The sequence below is a fragment of the Neoarius graeffei genome, chromosome 24 (genome assembly GCF_027579695.1).
Source record: "Neoarius graeffei isolate fNeoGra1 chromosome 24, fNeoGra1.pri, whole genome shotgun sequence".
Lineage (NCBI taxonomy): Eukaryota > Metazoa > Chordata > Actinopteri > Siluriformes > Ariidae > Neoarius > Neoarius graeffei.
Genome location: NC_083592.1, coordinates 46,370,896 through 46,395,274, shown reverse-complemented (window position 1 = coordinate 46,395,274; position 24,379 = coordinate 46,370,896). Strand labels below are relative to the sequence as shown.

At 39.3% G+C, this 24,379-nt stretch overlaps 1 protein-coding gene across 2 annotated transcripts in view; it reads left to right on the top strand.

The window, feature by feature from the left end:
- Positions 1–291: 291 nt before the first annotated feature.
- Positions 292–24,379, top strand: part of npdc1b (neural proliferation, differentiation and control, 1b) — a 66,622-nt gene continuing 42,534 nt past the window's right edge. For both annotated transcript variants that reach the window (XM_060906719.1, XM_060906718.1), the window contains exon 1: positions 292–558. In XM_060906719.1, the coding sequence (XP_060762702.1) occupies positions 468–558 (91 nt within the window). In that variant the 5' untranslated portion in view covers positions 292–467. The remainder of the gene's footprint in view (positions 559–24,379) is intronic.

Sequence of the window (24,379 nt, the reverse complement as noted above, 5' to 3'; positions counted from 1 at the left end):
ATAAATCAACTGGAAAGGCTTTAATGTGATATTTGATTGACTGATTGATATGAATAGCCATTTATTCTACAGTGCCCGTGCATTTGGAGCCATGATCTGTTGCTTAGCAGTGCACTTAAAGGTAGGGCGTGAGAGTTGTTTGGGATGGGGCCCCTGTGTGATGTGATGTGATGTGATGTGATGTGACGTGGCCCGGGCTGTGACGTGGAGCAGGAGGTTTTTCCCCGCAGAGGAATCCACCGCCTCTGTGCAGGTGGAAAAAAACAGCAGAAGGAGGAGGAGGAGGCTGACAAACAACACGGGCTGAGCATCTTTACCGGAGATGTTGAACTGATCGCACACGTTTGTGGACGTTGAACGAGCGCGTGGCTCCGTTTATTATTCCTCTTCCTCGGGACGGAGGGGGGGATGCTAAAGCCGTTAAAACCCCTAAAGCCCTTCGAGCTCTGTGCGCTACTTCCAGAGGGATGCCTTCATCCAGGAGAGGAGAGCAGAGAGGAGCGTGGGCCGCGCTTCTTCTCCTTCTAGCCAGCATCAGCATCAGCACCACTATGGCAGGTAAAGTCAGAGGGAGATGCTTTACTGAATATTCACCAGTGCAACTGATGTCTAAACTGCATCATTGTGTTGGTTGTATGGAGATTATGGTCAGATTTCTTAACAGTGAGGTGACTAATGTACAGAAACATCCTCGAGGAGGTGCTTTGTGCCAACACAGTTAAATATTGCAATTAATTGGATGCTCAGTTGTGCCATAATCTATACAAGAAATGCATATGTGTTGCAGAGACTACTGCAAGCAGGATGTGTTGCCAAGGCTACCGTGAATCCTGTCTGTTGTGTTGCATAGTTTACTGCATGTACTGTCTGTAAGATACATGTTGTGTTACGTAAACTACTGCAAGTCCTGTCTCTTAGATGTACAAAGATTACAGCAACTCCTATATAAGCAAATGGGACCTAAACTAGTCTGTTGTTCCCTCTGTCCTAGCTATAATATACATGTTGTGTTGCATAAACTAGTATAATCCTATCTGATATACATGTTGTTACATAGACTAGTTTAAGTCTTACCTATAATATACATGTTGTGTTACATAGGAGTGTAAGTCCTGTCTGTAATATCCATGTTGTTACATAGACGTGTGAGTCCTGTCTCTAATATACATGTGTTACATAGACGTGTGAGTCCTATTTATAATATATGCGTTGTGTTACATAGATTAGTTTTTGTCCTATCTGTAAGATACACATTGTGTTACGTAGACTAGTGTGAGTCCTGTCTCTAATATACATGTGTTACATAGACGTGTGAGTCCTATTTATAATATATGAGTTGTGTTACATAGATTAGTTTTTGTCCTATCTATAAGATACACATTGTGTTACGTAGACTAGTATGAGTCCTATCTGTAATGTACCGGTACATGGCGTGTTACATAGAGTAGTATAAGTCCTATCTGTAATATACATGTTGTGTTACATAGACTAGTTTAAGTCCCAGGTGTAATATACGTGTTACATAAACTAGTTTAAGTCCTGTCTCTAATATACCGGTACATGTTACATAGACTAGTGTAAGTCCTATTTATAATATACACGTTGTGTTACATAGATTAGTTTTGGTCCTATCTATAAGATACACGTTGTGTTACATAGACAAGTGTAAGTCCTATCTGTAATATACATGTTGTGTTACATAGACTAGTTTAAGTCCCAGCTATAATATACGTGTTACATAGACTAGTTTAAATCCTGTCTCTAATATACATGTTACATAGACTAGTGTAAATCCTATTTATAATATACACGTTGTGTTACATAGACTAGTGTAAGTCCTATCTGTAATATGCATGTCGTGTTACATAGACTAGTGTAAGTCCTATCTATAATATACACGTCATGTTACATAGAGTAGTGTAAGTCCTATCTGTAATATCCATGTTGTTACATAGACTAGTTTAAGTCCCAGCTATAATATACATATATTACATAGACTAGTGTAAGCCCTATTTATAATATACATGTTGTGTTACATAGATTAGTTTTGGTCCTATCTGTAACATGCATGTTGTATTACATAGACTAGTGTATGTTCTAGCTATAATATACACGTCATGTTACAATAGACTAGTGTAAGTCCTATTTATAATATACATGTTGTAATACATAGATTAATTTTTGTCCTATCTGTAATATCCATGTTGTTATAGACTAGTTTAATTCCCAGCTATAATATACGTGTTACATAAACTAGTTTAAGTTCTGTCTCTAATATACATGTTACATAGACTAGTGTAAGTCCTATTTATAATATACACGTTGTGTTACATCGATTAATTTTTGTCCTATCTATAAGATACATGTCGTGTTACATAGGGTACTGCTAGTTCTACCTGCAAGATACATGTTATGTTACATGTACCTGTTATAGACTAGTTTAATAGTCCTGTCTACAAGATGCAGGTCATATACATGTGTTCCATAGACAGGTCCTATCTTTAAGATCTGCCATCTCCTCTCTCTGCTTTTCTAAACCATTAGTTTAAATTAGATTGTATGGACATGTTAGGACAAGTGTATGCAGGCCGGATCCATCTGGTCAGGGGGAAAACTGATTATCAAGTCATGTGTGACGCAAGCGTGGGAGCTTTGGCTCCTTTGACCTGTCATCACCAAAAGCCCATAGCGACCATTATGGCTAACACGTGTACACACACACGCGACAATATTGGTTTCAGTATATCACTTTAACAATTCCTACTGTTTCCCAGAACACAAAGCAATATTTTTGTCATGTGCACTTCCTGGCATCTGTTTAGTGATACACACACAATTAAATTGCCTCCTGAGAACATAACGCAACCCTATAAACATCCAGCAAACACCTTACAGTGTTGTTCTTTTATCCTCTTAACCAAATAGAAGCTGGTGCAGGACAAAAGCGAGCCACATGTCAATAACACGTTCTTTCTGCCACTCATTCATCCTCTTCAGATAGCAACAGAATGCACATTACATGCAGTAACCCATCAAATATGCACCACTGAAGCACACACACTTTGACACTGACTAATGACTTCTACTGACATTTATTTTACATCTGCTGTTATCGTTGTTTGTTTAATCAGCTAATTCATTCTTATCTCTCTTACACTGTTGCTGATAATCAGAACTCAGCAGTGTTTACGTTTCCATGGCGCAGGTCCTGAGAGGGTGTTCTCACTACCACCATGTTCTCGCGCCTATCAGGAGAGCTTTACTTAACTCATTGTTATCATGCTGGAGTGTAAATTAAAAAAAGCGGTTCTTCAGAGAGGTTGTTTATTAAGAAAGGTAGGTTTGGAAAGTTAAGATGAAGGTTTCTTTTGAATTTGTTTGTTTAATAGATAAAACTGTGACAATTCGAGGAAGTACAGCAACATCAGCACAGTTGTTCTGACCAGTGTTCACTAAACCACACACAAATAGTTTGGCTTGGCAAATTATCAATTAACAAGATATTTTGGTTCTTTGGGAAGAACGCAATAGTTTGCTACAGAAAACTAATATTTCCACAAATAGACTATTATCCAATGTTTCCAGTGTGCTACAATGTGCATCAAAAATGACTGGCCCTAGTAACGTTTGTTTTATATATAATTTTTTTTAAGGATTTTTTTTTTTTTAGCTCCATTGTAGGCCAATTTTACACAACATGGTTTTGTTGCCGTAGACAAAAAAAAAAATCGCACATCGTAGCAAAATTATTTGGTTATGAGTAGAGATCGATGGTCTTAAAATGCATTTTATTCTATCCACATTTACTGGATGTGAGCAATCGTGCACTTTGGCTACTCTACTACTAGGATATCAGCTCGTATACCGTGAGTAGAGAAAAACAAAATGGCGGAGCATGTTTCTGAATCAGCGGAGGACGAAATAAAAACTCTACTCGAAAACAAAACCCCCAAAAATACAAAAAAAAAACAGGAACAAAATATGGAATGAAAGTATTTGATGGTAAGAAAGTATTTTATTTTTCAAGAATTATTATTATAGCATTTTTCACAAATTGCTCCTATCATTTCGCCGGTTTGTTTACATTCTTCATCTTTTAAGCATTAAAATTAGTTGAATTTTTTTAGACTGGTTCAAAAGCTCAAAGAAGTTTGAAAATTACAGAACTGAAATGTCCAAGGAAGAATTAAATAAATGTCTAAAGCTATTCTATACCTCAGCAAGACGGCACTTTCTACAAAAAAAAACAACACTAAAGTAAATTCATGCAGCCATCGATAGGTTTTTAAGAAGTCCGCCTGAGCATAAATGATTTTGTCGGACGTTTTGTATAAAGTTTTTATTTATTTATCGAATTTGCTAAAAATGAAAATGCTCTGTTTCTCAAAATCCAGTGAATGTGAATAGAATAAAAGAGTTATTCCACTCAATCTCGTCGTACATGGCTTATAGACAACTTGGTGCTATGTGCCTCATCGGCTATCAGCTCATGTACGATTCGATCTTGTAGAATAACTGTTAAATATGCTCACCGGTGTCTGATTTAGTGCCATTACGGCCAAAGATTTCTGGCATTGTCCGTGTGACCCCTGCTACAACGCTCATCTAAACGCCACCAAAAGGAGGACTGCATAGGATGACACAAAAGTCACGGGAAGGCTACAAATACAGTCGTGGCAATAGCAAAACATAAACGGAACATGATAATGGACAGAAATTGTGGGTCTGTCATTAGAGAATCTTCGCTGTATGATCTGTTTTGGAGAACACACATTATCACAGAGTCCGTTATAGAATTTGGGCAAGATTTTATTGGGATCATGTGCAACAATGTGACTCATAATAATAAAAAAGATAGCGGAGTATAAAACTGGCTGTACCATGTAAAAGGCAATCTGGGAAAACCCACTGGATGTCCCTGTGGCAGAAATCAGAAGACCTCAAGTTTAAGAAACCATAAGTATATTTAAAAGATATCTGGAAGATGATTATTATGATTATTATTATTATTATCTCCTCATTCGGCCGACAGGTGATGAGCTTATCCTATCATGTGTTGTCCATCGTCCATCCGGCATCGTCCACATTTCACAAAAATCGCTTCTTCTCTCTCAATTCTTCACCGATTTTTATTCTTTTTGGCAGGAAGGTAGGTCTGCCTGGGGTGCATATAGTCTCCACCCAAATTTGCATAATTGCAATTAATAATGAAGATATGGAGTAATTAAACCCTAACGAACAGTTTCCACACACATCGCTTCTTCTCTCTTCATTCTTCACTGATTTTGATTCCTTCTGGCATGAAGGTAGGGGTACCTAGGGTGCATATAACTTCTACCCAGATTTGCTTAATTGCAATTATTAATGAAGTTATGGACTAATTAAGCCTTAATGAGCAGTTCAATAAAAATCGCTTCTTCTCCATCAATTTCTCGCCATTTTGGATTATTTCTGTTAAATAGGTTGGTATTCCTAAGATGTATATAGCTTCTATATATCGCTTGTCTAGAGTGTAGATAGCTTGCAACATTTATTGCACAAAGTGGCCCACTTTAGATCGTTCCTTCTGGACTAGACAGGGCCGGAATGAGCTATGCCGTCATTGACGGTCTCATTGTTATTTAATGTCAAGTTTTCGTTTGAAATTTGTACTTCCAAGTTCCAACTACTTTCACAGAAAGATTCCATTTAAATGACGAGAAACAAGCACATACCATTTCTGCAGCATGCTGGCAAATGCTCAAGGATATCTTGCTTAACTTTGATTATCTTGTTCATATCTTGTTTACTGATGTGATGCCATAAAATTTCCAGTGACCACTGTGTTCAGAACAAGTTTGTTTGTTTCTTTAAACAATGTTTAAAAGTTTGTTTTACTGTTGAAAACCTTCACTACAGCCCTTAAGATCCTGAAGCTTGTGGCCAGAAATGTGTACAAAAGTATTCTCCCTATTATTGCCTGTGTAGCATGTGAGGCTGAGACAAAGCTTGCTGACTCCTCGTACCACTTTTCTATGGCTATTCTTTTGGGTCCACATTAATATATCTCCAAGAAAAGGAAATTGGAAGTCCTGCTGGTTGTAATGAGCTTGTTCATTTTCTTAAGTACCAATCCCTAGGTAGTCTTGTTCCAATATTAATAGAACACCTGCCACAGACTGAAAGCTATCACTGTAAGTTCAGGTGCTTAAAACATTGTGCCTGTCCTGGATTCAGTTCATGACTGCTGTGAATTAAACAAAGAAGCATGAAAAGTAGGTCATGATCAAAGCTGGATAATTTGGATGTTGCCGAATGAAATACATGGAATATTGGGAAATAGACACATCCAGTTTGATCAAGTGCCAGGCTGCATAACGAGCTCGAACCACAGCGTGAGATGAAGCTTTGTGCAGAGGGTTGATAGATGTGAGGACTGTTCTGCCGCTCGAGGAAAGCTGTGAAGTCAGTGATTAAGCTAGGTTTGGATAGCCACTTTGTCCCACTTTCATGTCTGAGAACATTATATACAACCACAAGAAGATATCAATCATTTGGTTGGATCGAGGGGGCGGAGGATTGTGGTATTGATTTTGCATGGAGAGATGAAACCTAAGGAGTATAAAAGAATTGTTTTGGCTCTCCTTCAGCATTCAATCAGCAGAGGCCAAGATAACATTGTAAGATGGAGGGTTTGTGGTGATCAAGTTAGTGTACTTATTTAAAAAAAGAAACCGTAAGTGACTCAAGGTTGACTTGTAATCATACTTTAAAGATGTACAAGGTAGAATTTAAAGCTTTATGTAGGAAACATTACAGAAGCCCATGTACATGGAACCCCACCTTCCTTTGAGTAATCCATGTTATATCGGTCACTATCCATTTAATTTCTATGATCTTGTTCTAGCTGGCCAGTTATGATGCAGTTAAATGGGAACATTTGAAATACTGGCATGGGAACATATTTTGCCACAAGAATACCATGGAATGCCTAGAAATTCGTAAGTTATATCTGTTTACGTATTATCATTTTCCAGTTTAGCTAACAAGCACTGTTCATCTCATTCTATTTGACTTGCATACTGACATTCTAAAAAGCTTACTAACTTTCCTGTCATTACTTATTTAATAATGTACGTTTTGTTTCGTCCACAACAATAGTACGTGTTGACACTTGCACTTGATTCTACCATGTTTGCAATAACTTCATATTAAACATAGACGGTAGCACGGTGGTGTAGTGGTTAGCACTGTTACGTCACAGCAAGAAGGTTCTGGGTTCGAGCCCAGTGGCCAACGGGGGCCTTTCTGTGTGAAGTTTGCATGTTCTCCCCGTGTCCGTGTGGGTTTCCTCCGGGTGCTCCGGTTTCCCCCACAGTCCAAAGACATGCAGGTTAGGCTAATTGGTGGCTCTAAATAGGCTGTAGGTTTGAGTGTGAATGGTTGTTTGTCTCTATGTGTCAGTCCTGTGATGATCTGGCAACTTGTCCAGGGTGTACCCCGCCTCTCGCCCATAGTCGGATGGGATGTAAGCACAACCAAGGAGTGCAGTATAGACATTTTCCCCCTCTCAGACATCAATTTGTTCAACTATTTTGTTTGAGCATATTCCGTAGGATATTTGGAATAAAAAGAATAGAATATTAAAATATTGACCAGCTCACCTTGGTCAAAATTATAACATTACCAAGTGCCCTTCTAGTTATTTTAGAGTGCATTCCTCCACAAAGCCACATATTATCAGGATCAAAATCAAATCACATGAACCTAGGATGACACTAAAGCTGTCCACCAAATGTCATCCAAATCTGTTCACTACTTTTTGAGTTGCGTTGGGAACAAACAAAAAATCCTGGATCCACATACTGTGCAAAAGTCTTAGGCACATGTAAAGAAATGATGTAGACCAAAAATGGCTTCAAAAATAATGAAATGTTTGAACATTAAAAAAAAAATACTATAAATATAATAAAGTAAGCCATAATAAATGAAACAAAGTCAATATTTGGTCTGAGATGACGCTTTGCTTTAAAAAAAATAGTAGTCTCAGGTACAGTGAGTGCAGTTTTATAAGGAAATGACCTGTAGGGGGCGGCACAGTGGTGTAGTGGTTAGCGCTGTCGCCTCACAGCAAGAAGGTCCGGGTTCGAGCCCTGTGGCCGGCGAGGGCCTTTCTGTGCGGAGTTTGCATGTTCTCCCCGTGTCCGCGTGGGTTTCCTCCGGGTGCTCCGGTTTCTCCCACAGTCCAAAGACATGCAGGTTAGGTTAACTGGTGACTCTAAATTGACCGTAGGTGTGAATGTGAGTGCGAATGGTTGTCTGTGTCTATGTGTCAGCCCTGTGATGACCTGGCGACTTGTCCAGGGTGTACCCCGCCTTTCGCCCGTAGTCAGCTGGGATAGGCTCCAGCTTGCCTGCGACCCTGTAGAACAGGATAAAGCGGCTACAGATAATGAGATGAATGAGATGAGATAAGCTCTAGGTTTTACTGAGCATCTTACAGAACCAGCCACAGGTCTTCTGGACACTTTGACTATCACACTTTCTTCTTAATTTTGCACCAAAAACCCAGTAGCCTTCATTATGTTTTCTTTTTTTTTAATCTGAAAAGTGGTCTCTTATGGAATATGCTGCTCAGATACAAACATTTTTTTTTTGCGTGTGCGCGCAACATTTAATTTTATGCTGGAAAATGAATGTTTGGACTCTAAAATGTTTTTGTACCGACTCGATAATGTAGGAGTCATAAAATAGAAATCTATAACAAAGTTTGTATGGGGGGAAAAAAATAGGGTGACGAAGACTTTTGCCACAGCACTGTACATATCCAGATTTTCATCAAAATTGAATCAATTATTCTTTGGCCCATGACTCATCTTTCCTCCAAATTTAATCAAAATCCGTTCACTAGTTTTTGAGTTACCTTGGGAACAAACAAACAGAGGGAAAAATATAACCTCCTCCAACAATTGTCATATGAATATTTTACACAACTCTTTTTTTTTTTCTTGTACACGTGTGTATATATAGAAGGAACAAAGCCAGGATATAATTATAATATCGTAGTTCACGACGTTTTACTCTTCACTACAACAGCTACTGTGCATTAATTTACAGCCGCTCATCCGTTTCAATGCTGCACTCTGTGATTAGCAGCTAAAATATCAAAATACACAAAAGACTGAATAATGACTGATGAAGACAAGTATAGCGAACGATCTCATTCACACAGAATTTAGTGTCAAGGACTAATTAAACCCTCATTCGAAAAGGAACACCTGACTAAAAGGAGAAGGTACAGTATGTATTTTGACAACCCAGTTAAATCTTCCCTCTGTGACGTAAAAGCTCACGTCATTTTTGCAACGACACTCAAAGAAGCGCTTGATTAAAAAATAGACTGAAGCCGGCTTTCTGAATCCGTCATGCTGCACGTGTATGATGAACCGCGTATGCCGTCACGTGTGCTCGGCTGCTCTGTGTGAGATAATCCACATGTACTGAGGTCACATATAAGCTTCTCTAAAAGAGACGGTGGCATTTTGTCTGTGTCAATCCACAATGTCAGGGTTAGAAAATAAGCTCCCTGGAATGCATGAGATTATCTGATTCTTAATTCAGCATTTTTCTTTGTCCTTCTCTTTTTCTAACAGCATGACCCATTCATCTTCTCTAATTAACAGTTATTTCACGGAATCGAGTCGTACATGAGCTGATGGCCGATGAGTTGCGTAGCGCCGAGTCGGCTATAAGCCGTGTACGACGAGATTGAGTGGAATAACTGTTTTATTCTCTCCACATTCACTGGATTTTGAGAAGCAGCGCAGTTTTATTTTTATTTTTTGCAAATTCAGTAAATAAAAACTTTATACAAAACGTCCGACAAAATAATTTCCGCTTAGAATGTAAACAAACCATTCACAAAATGACAGTAGCAATTTGTGAAAAATGCTATCATACATGTCAACCTATACGGAATGTCCGTATTTTATACGGATTTGATTCGATAAACGTAGTATACGGGCGTATAAATAGTTATACGGATTCTTTAAAAAAACTTCAATATTTATTTAGAGCTATAATCAATTCCCACGATGATAAAAGAGCGCATAACATTTACAAACGTACTGTGCACCACAGACAGCCAGTAAAGAGTCTTATGAAATTGCACATTATCTTGTGGTAGCGAGACTTCGTTCCACTTTTGATCATGCGCACACCGCATTGCGAGAATCCCGCCAACTGTGAAGTCATAGACATATAAACATAGACGCCGCCTTCTGCGTAGAATCATACGTCATCCTCGCCGCCATATTGGATGTGGCAAAGTGGAGATTCTTCAACCGTCTCTGGTATAGCGTCTAGACAGTAGCCGAGAATAAAGATGCCTCATTCATGTGCTGCGTTTAACTGTACCAACAGGTTTACCGTCCAAACGAGATCACATGGGATTACCTTTCACAGGTGAGACTGGAAAAACACTTTTCATTGTATTTGGTCATTATAACGTAATTTTACCAACAGATTTTCCTGACTTTGTGGCTAATATGAAGTCTCGCGCATAATAGCCGCTCGGTGAAACCTGTCTCCAAACAACGAAGTATTTCCTTCGTAACTACGCTGATAACACTTTCTGTTTTTGTCAAACATTGGAGCTCTGTATTCATTCTGAAGGTTTATTGTTATTAATATTGAATAAAAAGTAACTGGGATATATCATTGTTAATTATCATTCAAATTTTAGGTAAATTATTTTAATTTGCATCTTATACGGATTTTATAAGGGAAATACGGATTTTGGAGGTTGGTTATACAGGTTTGATTGACCAAAGGTTGACATGTATGTGCTATACTAATAATTCTTGAGAAAAAAAGACATGTTCTTACCATCAAATACTTTTATTCCATATTTTGTTGCTTTTTTGTTGTATTTTTTGTGGGTTTGCTTTGGAGTAGAGTTTTTATTTCATCCTCAGTTGGTTCAGCAACACGCGCCGCCATTTTGTTTTTCTCTACTCATGGTACCTGATATCCTAGTAGTAGAGTAGCCAATCAGAGCGTGCGATTGCTCATATCCAATGAATGTGGATAGAATAATGTTATTTATACCAGTACGCTACTGACTTCTTAAATCTGGTTGGTCAGAAGGTGTTGATTAATTCTCTGCAACAGCAGCTCAGACTGGTTGTAATTCAAACCTCAGGTTTATTCATGTGCTCATTCGAATGCATTATTGTTTCTATAGTAACAGCTAATTCCTATGACGCTGCATATAATTAGAAAGAGATGTTTATTTAAACATTTATGGAAGGAATCTTCAGTGTCAGCACTTTGTTACATTACATTACATTAATGGCATTTAGCGGATGCGCTTATCCAGAGTGATGTACAACAAACCCAGAGCAGCCTGGGGAGCAGTTGGGGGTTAGGTGCCTTGCTCAAGGGCACTTCAGGCATTTCTGCTGGTCCAGGGAATTGAACCAGCAACCTTTTGGTCCTAAAGCTGTCTCTCTAATGTTTAGGCCATGGCTTTCCCCGTTTCAGCAGTCCCCATTTTAACTTTTACCACCACAGGAAACTCTTCTCTCTTTATATGACATTTCTTTTTGTCTTATTAATTTGTGAGGGGAAAGAAAAGACGCTGGTGAGAGAATGACTTTCATAGCTGCTAAATGTTCATCAGAATTTAACTTGATTTCATGGACGTTCCACAACATTCAGTGTGACTAGAAAAAGATAAAAGCATGACATTCATTAATAAATTAAAGGTCCCATGGCATGAAATTTTCACTTTCTGAGGTTTTTTAACGTTAAAATGAGTTCCTCTGACCTTCTTAAGTCACCCCAGTGGCTAGAAATTTCATAATGTGTAAACCAAACTATGCCCAACATTTGAGAATGGCGCGTCAAAACGGCGCGTTGATAAACTCTTCCCTTTACTACGTCAGCAAGGGAGATGATCCCCATGCCCCACCTCTGGATTCCCACCCACTGTATGGATTGCCCCGCCCAGTTGTAGTGAGGAGACCATAGAGGGAGGACACAACAACATGGCATCACCTAAGCGAGCGAAACATGGAAATTGCGCTGTACATGGATGTGACAACACAGAAAAGAGTCTGTTTTTACTGCCGACGGGAGAGCCCCTGAAGACGCAGTGGCTTAATTTTATTTACTCCAATAATACGCCGTCGAGTCTACCTAAGACGGTGTATGTTTGTCGGAAGCATTTTCCTGAGGAATGTTTCCACAACTTGGGACAGTACAGGGCAGGTTTTGCACATCAACTGTCACTGAAGCCTGGGTCCGTACCAAGCATCCCTGCCGCATCAGCAACAAACACCGAACAAGTAAGTGTATAACTGGTCGTTTTGCCGTGTTTTAAAATCGGTGTGTTAGCCTAGCAATGGCTACATTAGTTGTGCAGCTAACCGCTTCCTGCAGTTAGCCAGGTAATCTGTGCAACAAAACTAAAGAGCATGCAGCATGCTCTGTTAAACTGAGTTTAGTCTGGAAATTGACTGTAACTTATGAGCTTATGTTTGACTATTGCTCCGCAATGCATGTCTTCTGTTGGATAAGCGCTGCTTCTATCCTCTTTGGTTATGGAGTGCGTGTTCAAGCCTAGGGTATTATACGTTCGTAAACTACCACTCCGAACACTCTCACTCTCTGTTCTCTGTGTCACGTTGAGTTTACGAAAGGAGTCCGAGAGAGAACGGGGTTTTGTCTTAGCAGCGTGGCTACAGGCGCTGATAGCAGCGAGTATGTGTGCGCGCAGCTTGGTCAAGCCCCTCCCCCCATGGCCCGCCCCCACCCTCTACCCTTCCCCGCCTCCTGCTTCTCATTAGCAAAACGACACACTGGGAAAAACGCTGAAATGGGGCTTTCTCCCAGGAGGCTATATTTACGTGCCGAGGGTTCATTTCGAGAAAGGCTGCGGATATAACATCCGGAAGCCTCCACGAGCCCGTTTAAAGCATCAACAAACCACCATGCCATGGGACCTTTAAAAAGTGTAATCATTGGTGAGACGTTACAGTGTAAGAGGACAACGACTGTTTGCAACATTGTGTTATTTAAAAACAAGACCGTCAATGACGGCGTAGCTCACTTCAGCCCCGTCTAGTCCAGAAGGAACGATCTAAAGTGGTGGGCCACCTTGCATAATAAATGTTGCAAGCTATATACAAGCTACATATATATATAGACGCTATATCCACCCTAGGAATACCGACCTATTTGCCGGAAAGAATCCAAAACGGCGAAGAATTGACCGGGAAGAAGCGATTTTTGTTGAACTGCTCATTAAGGCTTAATTAGTCCATGACTTCATTAATAATTGTAATGAAGCAAATTTGGGTTGAAGTTATATGCACCCTAGGTACCCCTACCTTCATGCCAGAAAGAATCAAAATCGGTGAAGAATTGAGGGAGAAGCGATTTGTGTGGAAACTGCTCATTAGGGCTTAATTACTCCATATCTTCATTGTTAAAGATTTTTTGGGGGCTTTTTTTTTCACCTTTATTGGATAGGACAGTGTAGAGACAGGAAATGAGCGGGAGAGAGAGATGGGGAGGGATCGGGAAATGACCTCGGGTCGGAATCGAACCCGGGTCCCCGGATTTATGGTATGGCGCCTTATCCACCTGAGCCACGATGCCCCCATAGCTTCATTGTTAATTGCAATTATGCAAATTTAGGTAGAAGCTACAGTGGCGCACACAAATTTAGGCACCCTTGCTGAAAATGTCTGTTACCGTGAATAGTTAAGTGAGAAGAAAATGAACTGATCACCAAAAGGCATAAGGGTAAAGATGACACATTTCTTTAATATTTTACGCAAGGTTACATTTTTATTTCCATCATATACAGGCGTAAAATACCAAAAATGAAAAGGACCTGAAGCAAAAGTTTGGGCATCTGACATGGTCAGTACTTAGTAACACCCCTTTGGCAAGTATCACAGCTTGTAAACACTTTTTGTAGCCAGCTAATAATCTTTCAGTTCTTACCTGGGGGACTTTAGCACATTTGTCCTTGCAAAAGGCTTCCAGTTCTACAAGTTTCTTGGACTGTCTTGCATGCACTGCTCTTTTGAGATCTATCCACAGATTTTCAATGATGTTTAGGTCAGGGGACTGTGAGGGCCAGGGCAAAACCTACAGCTTGCGTCTCTTGAGGTATTCCATTGTAGATTTTGAGGTGTGTTTTGGATCATCGTCTTATTGTAGGACCCGTCCTCTTTTTAACTTCAACTTTTTTACAGATGGTGTGATGTTTGCTTCCAGAGTTTGCTGGTATTTATTCGAATCCATGCTTCCCTCGACCAATGAAATGTGCCCTGTGCCACTGGCTGCAACACAACCCCAAAGCATGATCGAGCCACACCCATGCTTCAGAGTTGGAGAGGTGTTCTTTTCCTGGAATTTGGCACCCTTTTTTCTCCAAATATACCTTTGCACATTGTGGCCAAAAAGTTCTATTTTGATTTCATCAGTCCACAGGACTTGTTTCCAAAATGCATCAGGCTTATTTAGATGTTCATTTGCAAACTTCAGACGCTGAATTTTGTGGCTCGGACACAGAAATGGTTTTCTTCTGATGACTCTCCCATGAAGGTCATATTTGTTCAGGTGTCGCTGCATAGTAGAACAGTGCACCACCACTCCAGGGTCTGCTAAATCTTTCTGAAGGTCTTTTGCAGTCAAACAGGGGTTTTTATTTGCCTTTCTATCAATCCAATGAGCAGTTCTTTCAGAAAGTTTTCTTCATCTTCCAGACCTCACCTTGATCTCCACTGTTTCTGTTAACTGCCATTTCTTAATAACATTACGATCTGAGGAAACAGCTACCTGAAAACACTTTGCTACGTTCTTGTAGCCTTCTCCTGCTTTGTGAGCATCAATTATTTTATTATTCAGAATGCGAGGGAGTTGCTTAGAGGAGCCCATGGCTGTTGATTTTAGGGACAAGTTTGAGGAGTCAGAGAATTTATACAGCTTTGAAATCTGCATCATCTGACCTTTCCTAACGAAGAATTTGAACAAGCCACAGCTCAATAAGCTAATTAAGGTCTGGAACCTTGGTAAAAGTTACCTGAGAACTCAAATGTATTGGGGTGCCCAAACTTTTGCATGGTGTTCCTTTTCTTTTTCACTCTCCAATTGTACAAAACAAAAATAATACACAAATCTTGCATAAAACGCTGAAAAGAAATGTGCTGTTTTTACCTTTATGCCTTTTGGTGATCAGTTCATCTTGCGCTCACTTAACTATTCACAGTAACAGACATTTTCAGTAAGGGTGCCCAAACTTTTGCATGCCAATGTATATGCACCCCAGGCAGACCTACCTTCCTGCCAAAAAGAATAAACGATGTGGATAATTTTGGCGATACTCTGTTGAAAGACAAATGTTTATGTCCTTTGATTTCCACTTCAGTCGCAAGGCTTTTCGTTCTCTATTAAAATGAGACAAAAGTGCGACACTGACTGAGATGCAGCGTTTCTGTGAAAAGGTTACAGCTGCCACTCATGTCATGCTTGATGCAAATGAATCATCTCGAACACTCAAGTTATCTCTCTCTCGCTCTCTCGTATGGTTTTTTTCTACTTGTCTTGCTTTTGCCACACATTATGCAAGTCACTGTGATGCTGGCTATAATTTTGCACCATTATCTTTGTCACTTCTTTAAAGTTCAAACAAAATGCTGCAGCTTTTATTTATCTCATCTCATTATCTCTAGCCGCTTTATCCTGTTCTACAGGGTCGCAGGCAAGCTGGAGCCTATCCCAGCTGACTACGGGCGAAAGGCGGGGTACACCCTGGACAAGTCGCCAGGTCATCACAGGGCTGACACATAGACACAGACAACCATTCACATTCACACCTACGGTCAATTTAGAGTCACCAGTTAACCTAACCTGCATGTCTTTGGACTGTGGGGGAAACCGGAGCACCCGGAGGAAACCCACGCGGACACAGGGAGAACATGCAAACTCCACACAGAAAGGCCCTCGCCGGCCACGGGGCTCGAACCCGGACCTTCTTGCTGTGAGGCGACAGCGCTAACCACTACACCATCGTGCCACCGCTTTTATTTATTTATTTATTTAATTTTTTTTTTTTTTTTTAGATGTGAGAAACATTTGTGGAGGCTTTTCACAGATTTTGCACTGCGTCACAAATTTCATAAAAGGATAAAGGAATAAATTACTGTATGTCTAAAATAAACACAAATAGATTTCACCAGAATGATGTGGAATGTGTGTTTTTAATTAGGTGATGATTTCAGCACTGATGTTAGCACGAACTAAGATTATTTGAGTGACGAGATGATGATGAGGCTCATGTTTCAATGTTGCGACTGACTTTTACCTCGGGTGATGAGACAGAGTGATGCGAATGAGGCTAATAATCAAAGTGAGAATTCGTTTCCCATTGAAACTCTTGAAAGTACAGTAATGGGTTTATTTTTCAATACGCAAATGAGGTTATAAATGTAGAAGTAGGCACAGTGTCCGATTCTACAGAACAAACATGGAATCGAATCTTTATTTTTTTTCCTCCTTTTCTCCAGACTTTAAAATGCGAAAACTTTTAATCGGATGAAGATATATATACTATATATATATTAGTGCTGTCAAGCGATTAAAATATTTAATCGCGATTAATGTCGCGACTGTCATAGTTAACTCGCGATTAATCGCAATTTAATCGCACATTTTTGTCACATGAAAAACCATTGTAATTCTCTTATCAGCATAAAAAAGTGAATGGGCTTGCTCACCGTTTGAACTACGGGGGTACTCGGGGGATCCGAGATCCTCTGAAACAGACATGAGATCCCTTGAAAACATGATTTGGGAAATGTTGGGGGGTCTCTAAAATATTGGCAAAATGATGTTTATTGACATAGCAATCGTGTGTAACGGGAAGCATTTGCATATCCAAAGTGAGCGCGCGATGGAGAGCCGCGCTCTGAGACAAGCGCAAGCACCCCCCCCCAAGGGAAAAAAAGGGACCCCCCCCGAAAATATCGGCATAGTTTGAACACTGGTTGTACCAATGTTTTTTTTTTTACTGCAGAGCATAACGCGTCTTGTCACAGCCACTGCAAAGTGGGGCTGGAGCCGCCGATGGGAAAATGAAACCTAAGCCGAGCACCGTGGCTCTTCGGGGGAGGGCAGAGGACTCTGGCTGTGCGGGGCGTGGCATCATGTCACAGAGCGTTAATCTCGCGATAAAAAAATTATCGCCGTTAAAATTGAGTCAAGTTAACGCGTTAATAACGCAACATTTTTGACAGCACTAATATATATATATATATATATATATATATATATATATACAGGGTGTCTCAAAAAAATGTAGTCACACTTTGAATGACGAGAAAACCTTTATTTATGAACATAGAGTGAAATGGAATAGCTTCGAATACAGAAGACAAATGTAATTGAAGAATCATGTTCGCAAATGTTCAAATTGATGACCATTATTGTCCAGACAACGCTGATAACGCGCACCAAGGGATTCGCAAACGTCACGAAACAGGTCATTAGGAATATCGCGACATTGTCTTTCAATTTCCAATTTCAATGCATCAATTGTTCTTGGTTTGGTGCGATAATTTCCTGCCATGCTGTGATTAATTAATTACACCTGCAACACAAAAAAGGCAGCATGTTAGGGACAGTTAAAGTGTGAGTACATTTTTTTGAGACACCCTGTATATATATATATATATATATATATATATATATATATATATAGATATAGATATATATATATATACACACTGTTTTCCAGTTCAGAAAAGATTGCAGCTTTCAGAATTATGTAGTCGAAAATGTCAAATCCATAAGCTCATAAGCTGGTATTAGTTTATCCCTTGCCAAGTTGACGATCATGGAGAGAATGTGTGACAGGACAGGCAGCTTGTGCTTTGTAAATGTGATTTCTCTCAGAAGCAATGATCCATGATCTGTGATTGTAAAACAGAGCTGCGAAGTGTGATCAAAATGAGTTGTAATCAGAATGTTAAAAAAAAAAAACCTTAATTTAAAATAATATAAATTATAATGACATTATTTTATGTGGGGTGCCAATACGTCTGCAACACACATTACACTATATTTAAAATACGTTAATGGAAAGTGTTTATACATTAACATGTAGAAGTCGTTACATTGCACTGAGTTGTTTGTTTGTGAGATCATGCTGACCAAAGCATTTGGGGTTTTTTGGGTGATATTTTGGTACATTATTGCGTATATATGTTTATGTAAATAAAAAAAAATAGTACTACACCTTCAGAAATCATTTCGATCCAACTGCTCATTTTGCTGTAATGATTCATGCATGTTTGGTTTTTTTTCAGTTTCTCCCATAAAATTTTAAGAAGATTAAAGGCTCTGCTTAGCAATAATGGACTCTCATGACTCATCTTTCCATCTCAAGTCCTTCATGCAAAAGTGACAGTCAGCTTGTTTCCATAAACAATATTACAGTACCAGTTAACCATTTGGACACACTTTCTAATTCAATGATTTTCATTTATTTTTATTAATTAAAAGACACTTCATGTCTTAAAGTAATGATGGATGTCGTTTCTCTTTACTTAGTCGAGCGGTTCTTGACATAATACTGTATGGATTACTACAGCTGTAGAATAGGGCTATTTATTTATCTAATATTTCTATTATTTACTATTTACTGTTTGATCTCAAACACTTTAAGAAGGCAAGAAACTTGTCCACTAATTAACTTTTGATGAGGCATGCCTGTTAATTGAAAAGCGTTCCAGGTGATGACCTCATGAAGCTGGTTAAGATAACGCCAATAGTGTGCAAAGTGTCATCAAGATAAACGCTGGCTACTTTGAAGAATCTGAAATATCGAAATTATTTTTTCACCACATAATTCCATATATGTTCCAGATGTTATTTCATAGTTTTGATGTCTTCAGTATTGTTCTACAATGTAGAAAATACAGAATCAAAATACGGAAAAGCCTATGAATGAGTGTCGGGGTGTCCAAACTTTTGACTGTATATCATATTGTACAGCTGGACAGCATGCATGTGATTGGTTGTTACAAACGAGGCGTGGCCGAACCAGTTTATTTCTAAGATGAGCTGTGTCCGAAATCACTCTCTCATTCATTCCATACTCACTATCTAGGGAATTACTACATAGAGGACTATATAGTGAGCTCATTGGTAAAATGAAAAAACGTGTTCGGACACGACTCCGCCGTCATTACTGTTGCACAATTACAACGTGCCAGATCAGTCGGCTGGTGGGTTTCAAAATAATAAACACGTGCATGTATTTTTGTGATAAATCCATATTATACTGAGCATATTTCCCACATTAATCAATCCAAAGTACCTGCATCTTTCAGTTCTTTTAAATCAAGGCTGAATGCATGCTTTCCTCTTTGCCGCTGCCTTTTATTCAATCAAATTTGAGGCTTTTGATTAATTCCTCACTCTGCACTGTAACTTTTATTCTTGTATTTTATGTCTTATTCTATTTTAGCTTATTTTCTGTTCTCTTACTATTTTAATTGTACTTGAATGTCCGTTTATAATATGCTTCTTCCTCCGTCCGTCTGTTCACCCCAACACACTACAATATTATTGCCATTTTCATGCCACGACTTATAAATTTTTCTTTCAGTGCAACCGCAATGCATGATGATGTATATTGCTTGGTTAGTGACCATCGGTTGGACACTACTTTTCACGGTGCATTGTGGGATACTATGAGTCCACTATATAGGGTGTAATAATTCACTATACATTTGGACAGCACTATAAAATGGCGAACTCACTAGTCAAGTCAAGTCAACTTTATTATCAAATATGCTATACATGCTCGACATACAGCACAGATGAAATATCAGTCCTCTCTGACCCACGGTGCAAACAGGCAATGCAATAAATAAAAATAGAATAATTGAAAAAAACCCCAATATAAACAGTATAAACACTCTAGATAGGAACTAGACATAGACTAAACACTCAAACAATATAAACAGTATAAATAAACAGTATAAACACTAGATAAGAACAAGACATAGACTAAACACTCAGACAATATAAACAGTGCAAACATTAGATAAGAACTACACACAGACTAAACACAAAAACAGACAATATAAACAGTATAAACACTCTAGATATGAACTAGACGTAGACTAAACACTCATATATATATATACATACACACACACACACACAGACACATAAATTGGTTCAAATAACCAAACAGTCAAGGGCACTTGAGGTACAGCAGGTAAACATGAAACATGAAATAAGCAGTATAAACAAACTATATCCACTATATAGTGAGTAGTGAGTGATTTTGGACAGAGGGATGGATTTCTTTGAAGAGCTGCAATCGTTTTCCTGTAGTTGTAGAAATTGTCGAGAAATTTTAATAGCGCCACCTGGAGTGCTGGCGCACACGTACAGTACCAGCCAAAAGTCTGGACACACTCATTCATGACTATGAATGAGTGTGTGCAAACTTTTGACTGATACGATATGTGATGGTCAGGATGAATTCGAAGAGAGAATGTGATCCCAAAAGAGTGTTTTCGTCTTTGCCGAACCCTTGTACCTATCGTCTCCTCATTCAGTGTGCCTGTTAGAACACGAGAGAAAGATGCGGTTAAAAAAATCAATCGCTTTGTAGTTCTGCGATATTTACTCCTATATAGGATCTGAATATGTAACAGTGACTTTCTGGATGTGATTTGTGTGCTTGTACACGTCATGTCGCTACTCAGTACAAGGCTGCTGCAGCTTTTCAGACAGTAAACAATCATAAGCAGATATCGTAGTGGCAAAAAGTTAGTCATATTCAAATTTAGACGCCTTGATTCTCATTTAACATCTGTTTCTTTAAAGGACGCACTTGACAAGTCAGCTCCGGGCTAAATTGGAAACCTGACAGGCTTTTCACTCCTGTTCTGATTAACAAGATAAATGGGTTCGTGCATTTCAAAATACCAAGCGGATCAGGAAGCAGACACAAATATGAGCGGGTGACAAAGCTGAAATAGTTAGCCTGTCTATTTTTCACGTTGATCGGTATTCCTGGTGACAGCTCTTGCTCTGGGCTTGCTATTTTAGGCTCCTGAATTTTTATTAGATGTTCTTTTTCTGTTCTCTGGAAGGAATTTGGCGGATGAACGTGTACGCTCATCCTGATGCAATTTGTCGACTCTTTAACACAAAGACTGACTCTATTCTTGATTACTGGCTTTATTAGAATAGACTAAAGTGAATTATGTATGTGACAGGTATTTTACACCAGAGGGACATTTATACACAACCCACATCATGATTCATTGCTCATTTCCCATTACTGAAAAAGCAGTGTTTTATATCAAGCTATGACATCATGCATTCATTTATTTCTCAGGCGTAATTTCTATTAGTGTAATTAAGATATTGATTGAACCATCAAAGCACATGATATTTTATATTAAATTATGATGGTTTTAGCATCCTGTGAATCAGTTATAAAAAAAAATAAAAACGTTCTCTTTTCCTCCTGTTGCCTTTTTCTCTTTCACACACACACTCTTTCTTTTTTAGTTTTTATTCCCATAAACCATTTGTGTTCAGTTATATGCAGGCAGATTGAACAGAAGCAAAAATCTGGCTCTATTACGTAACCCTATTTTGATAAAATTACACATCTGTAGAAAGTGACTCAACAATAATAAACAGCTAATAAGAATAGATGGGGTTATTTATTCATTATTGATGCTTTATTTATTCATCCTCTTTTGGTATGTAGACATGCTGGGATCTTTCATTCCTGACTAAAACCTTATATAGAAAATAAACTGCATAAAAATAAGGCTTTGGAATGAGTAAGTCGTAGACGAGATCATTCTTTTTCCTTTGATCAGAGATAGTCGACGGTTTTATTAGGTGACTTGTCTCTTGAGGAAAATGTGAGTGAATGGGTGGTCAGAGTGAAAGAAGAATGACTCGTGGAAACAAAGTCCATTCTTTCTGCTTCCTCTGTAAGGCCGGGTTTTTACTTGCTTTTAAATATGCGGACACAACATGGTGGCCACACATATTCTGTATTTATTAATTTGCACTAGCAGAGATTACACTATTTGGCCCTGAGTTTTCAACTAATTCATCACCAAATTTCACATGAAGAAATTTGGCCTGAATTAAGTTGCTATGACTTTTGGTGCTGATCTGGATCACTGATCCAGAATGATCCATGAAAAAAAAAACAGGCTTTTTTTCCTCACTAAGCATCATTCTTTATCTCTTACCATTCTGGATCTATAGGGTACAGTGACCAGATGTCCAGGTTTGTAACAGCTAGTGCAAATTACTGTTACTTTAATCACAGTCTCTGTCTAGTGCTGTGTTCACACTTATACCGGTACGAAAGTGGTATAACCGTATCGATACAAAGTATACCGGTACAGTTTAGTGCATCTGTCCACACTAGCGAGAAATGTTTGTGGTTTTCTTTCACGGAAGTTGAAATGCGCGTGCGCGAAATGTTTCTGTGGTTACCGAGTAACTTCCTTCCGAGAATATGGCGGATGAAACAACGTGCGTGTGCTTTTTGTTGTCAATGTACAGTCTGTATTTCTGGTGGTCATTTATTCAGTCGAATCGTATAAAACGCGCGAGGCAGTTGAGAAAAAAACATAGAAAATGAATCTCCCTTTCTCCCCCCTCACTTTCTCCCTCTTCCCTTCTCTTCTCCTCCCTTTCTCCCTCTTTCCTTCTCTTCCCCTCCCTTTCTCTCCCTTTTCCCCTCTTCCTCCTTTCTTCCTCCCTCTTTCCCCCTCCATCCCTCCCTCCCTCCCTTTCTCCCCCCTTTCTTTGCTCCATGTAGCTCCACGGTCGTTTTGAGCCATTTTGACGTTTTATTTACAGCTGGAAAGCACGTGCGTATTGTATTGTATGAATAACCTGGAAGACGTAGGAATGGTTCATTGCGCATGCGCATTATATTTGTATCGATACAGAACCGCTTCATCTGTCCACACTACAGCGAAGCGCTACAGTACCGATACTGTACCGGTACGAAACCCATACATTTGTGGGTTTCGTACCGATACAGTTATACCGCTACAGTACCGGTATAGTTGCTAGTGTGGACAGGTGTTGCGGTACGAAAGTAGTTTCGTATCGGTACAAAATCCCTAGTGTGGACAGGGTATAGTTTATCACATGAATTGTGCATGTAGTACAATAGAGGGCACAGTCTAACATGTCGTAATACAGATATTTATGTGGAAACTTAAAGGAACAGTCCACCGTCCTTCCATAATGAAATATGCTCTTATCTGAATTGAGACAAGCTGCTCCGTACCTCTCCGAGCTTTGCGCGACCTCCCAGTCAGTCAGACGCGCTGTCACTCCTGTTAGCAATGTAGCTAGGCTCAGTATGGCCAATGGTATTTTTTGGGGCTGTAGTTAGATGCGACCAAACTCTTCCGCGTTTTTCCTGTTTACATAGGTCTATATGACCAGTGATATGAAACAAGTTCAGTTACACAAATTGAAACGTGGCGATTTTCTATGCTATGGAAAGTCCGCACTATAATGACAGGCGTACTAACACCTTCTGCGCGCTTCGGCAGCGCATTGATACGGAGCTCAGATATCAATGCGCTGCCGAAGCACGCAGAAGGTGTTAGTACGCCTGTCATTATAGTGCGGACTTTCCATAGCATAGAAAATCGCTACGTTTCAATTTGTGTAACTGAACTTGTTTCATATCACTGGTCATATAAACCTATGTAAACAGGAAAAACGCGGAAGAGTTTGGTCGCATCTAACTACAGCCCCAAAAAATACCATTGGCCATACTGAGCCTAGCTACATTGCTAACAGGAGTGACAGCGCGTCTGACTGACTGGGAGGTCGCGCAAAGCTCGGAGAGGTACGGAGCAGCTCGTCTCAATTCAGATAAGAGCATATTTCATTATGGAAGTACGGTGGTCTGTTCCTTTAAAGTATTAACACTAACCAAGTTCGCTATTATGGTTGGTGTTTGAAATCTAATAAACCTCTCATGTGGCCTTCAAACCTACCAAAAAGCCTGTTTTGTGTATGAATCTTCAGGATAGTTTATAATAATAATACATTCTTTTGAATGGAAGACCACTTTGTTCAAATTTGTGACACAGCTCATGACAACATCCATCCATCCATTTTCTATAACGCTTATCCATCAGGGTCATGGAGGCTCATGACAATGTATCACCTCTGTGTTGCTACGCTGAAATAACCATGGCATGATATTGCTAACATGTCAGACAGAGATGTTTTAACTCTAGTCTGCGATCTAGAGGATTTCGCTTTTAACTCTCCAGATGTACATAACATACAC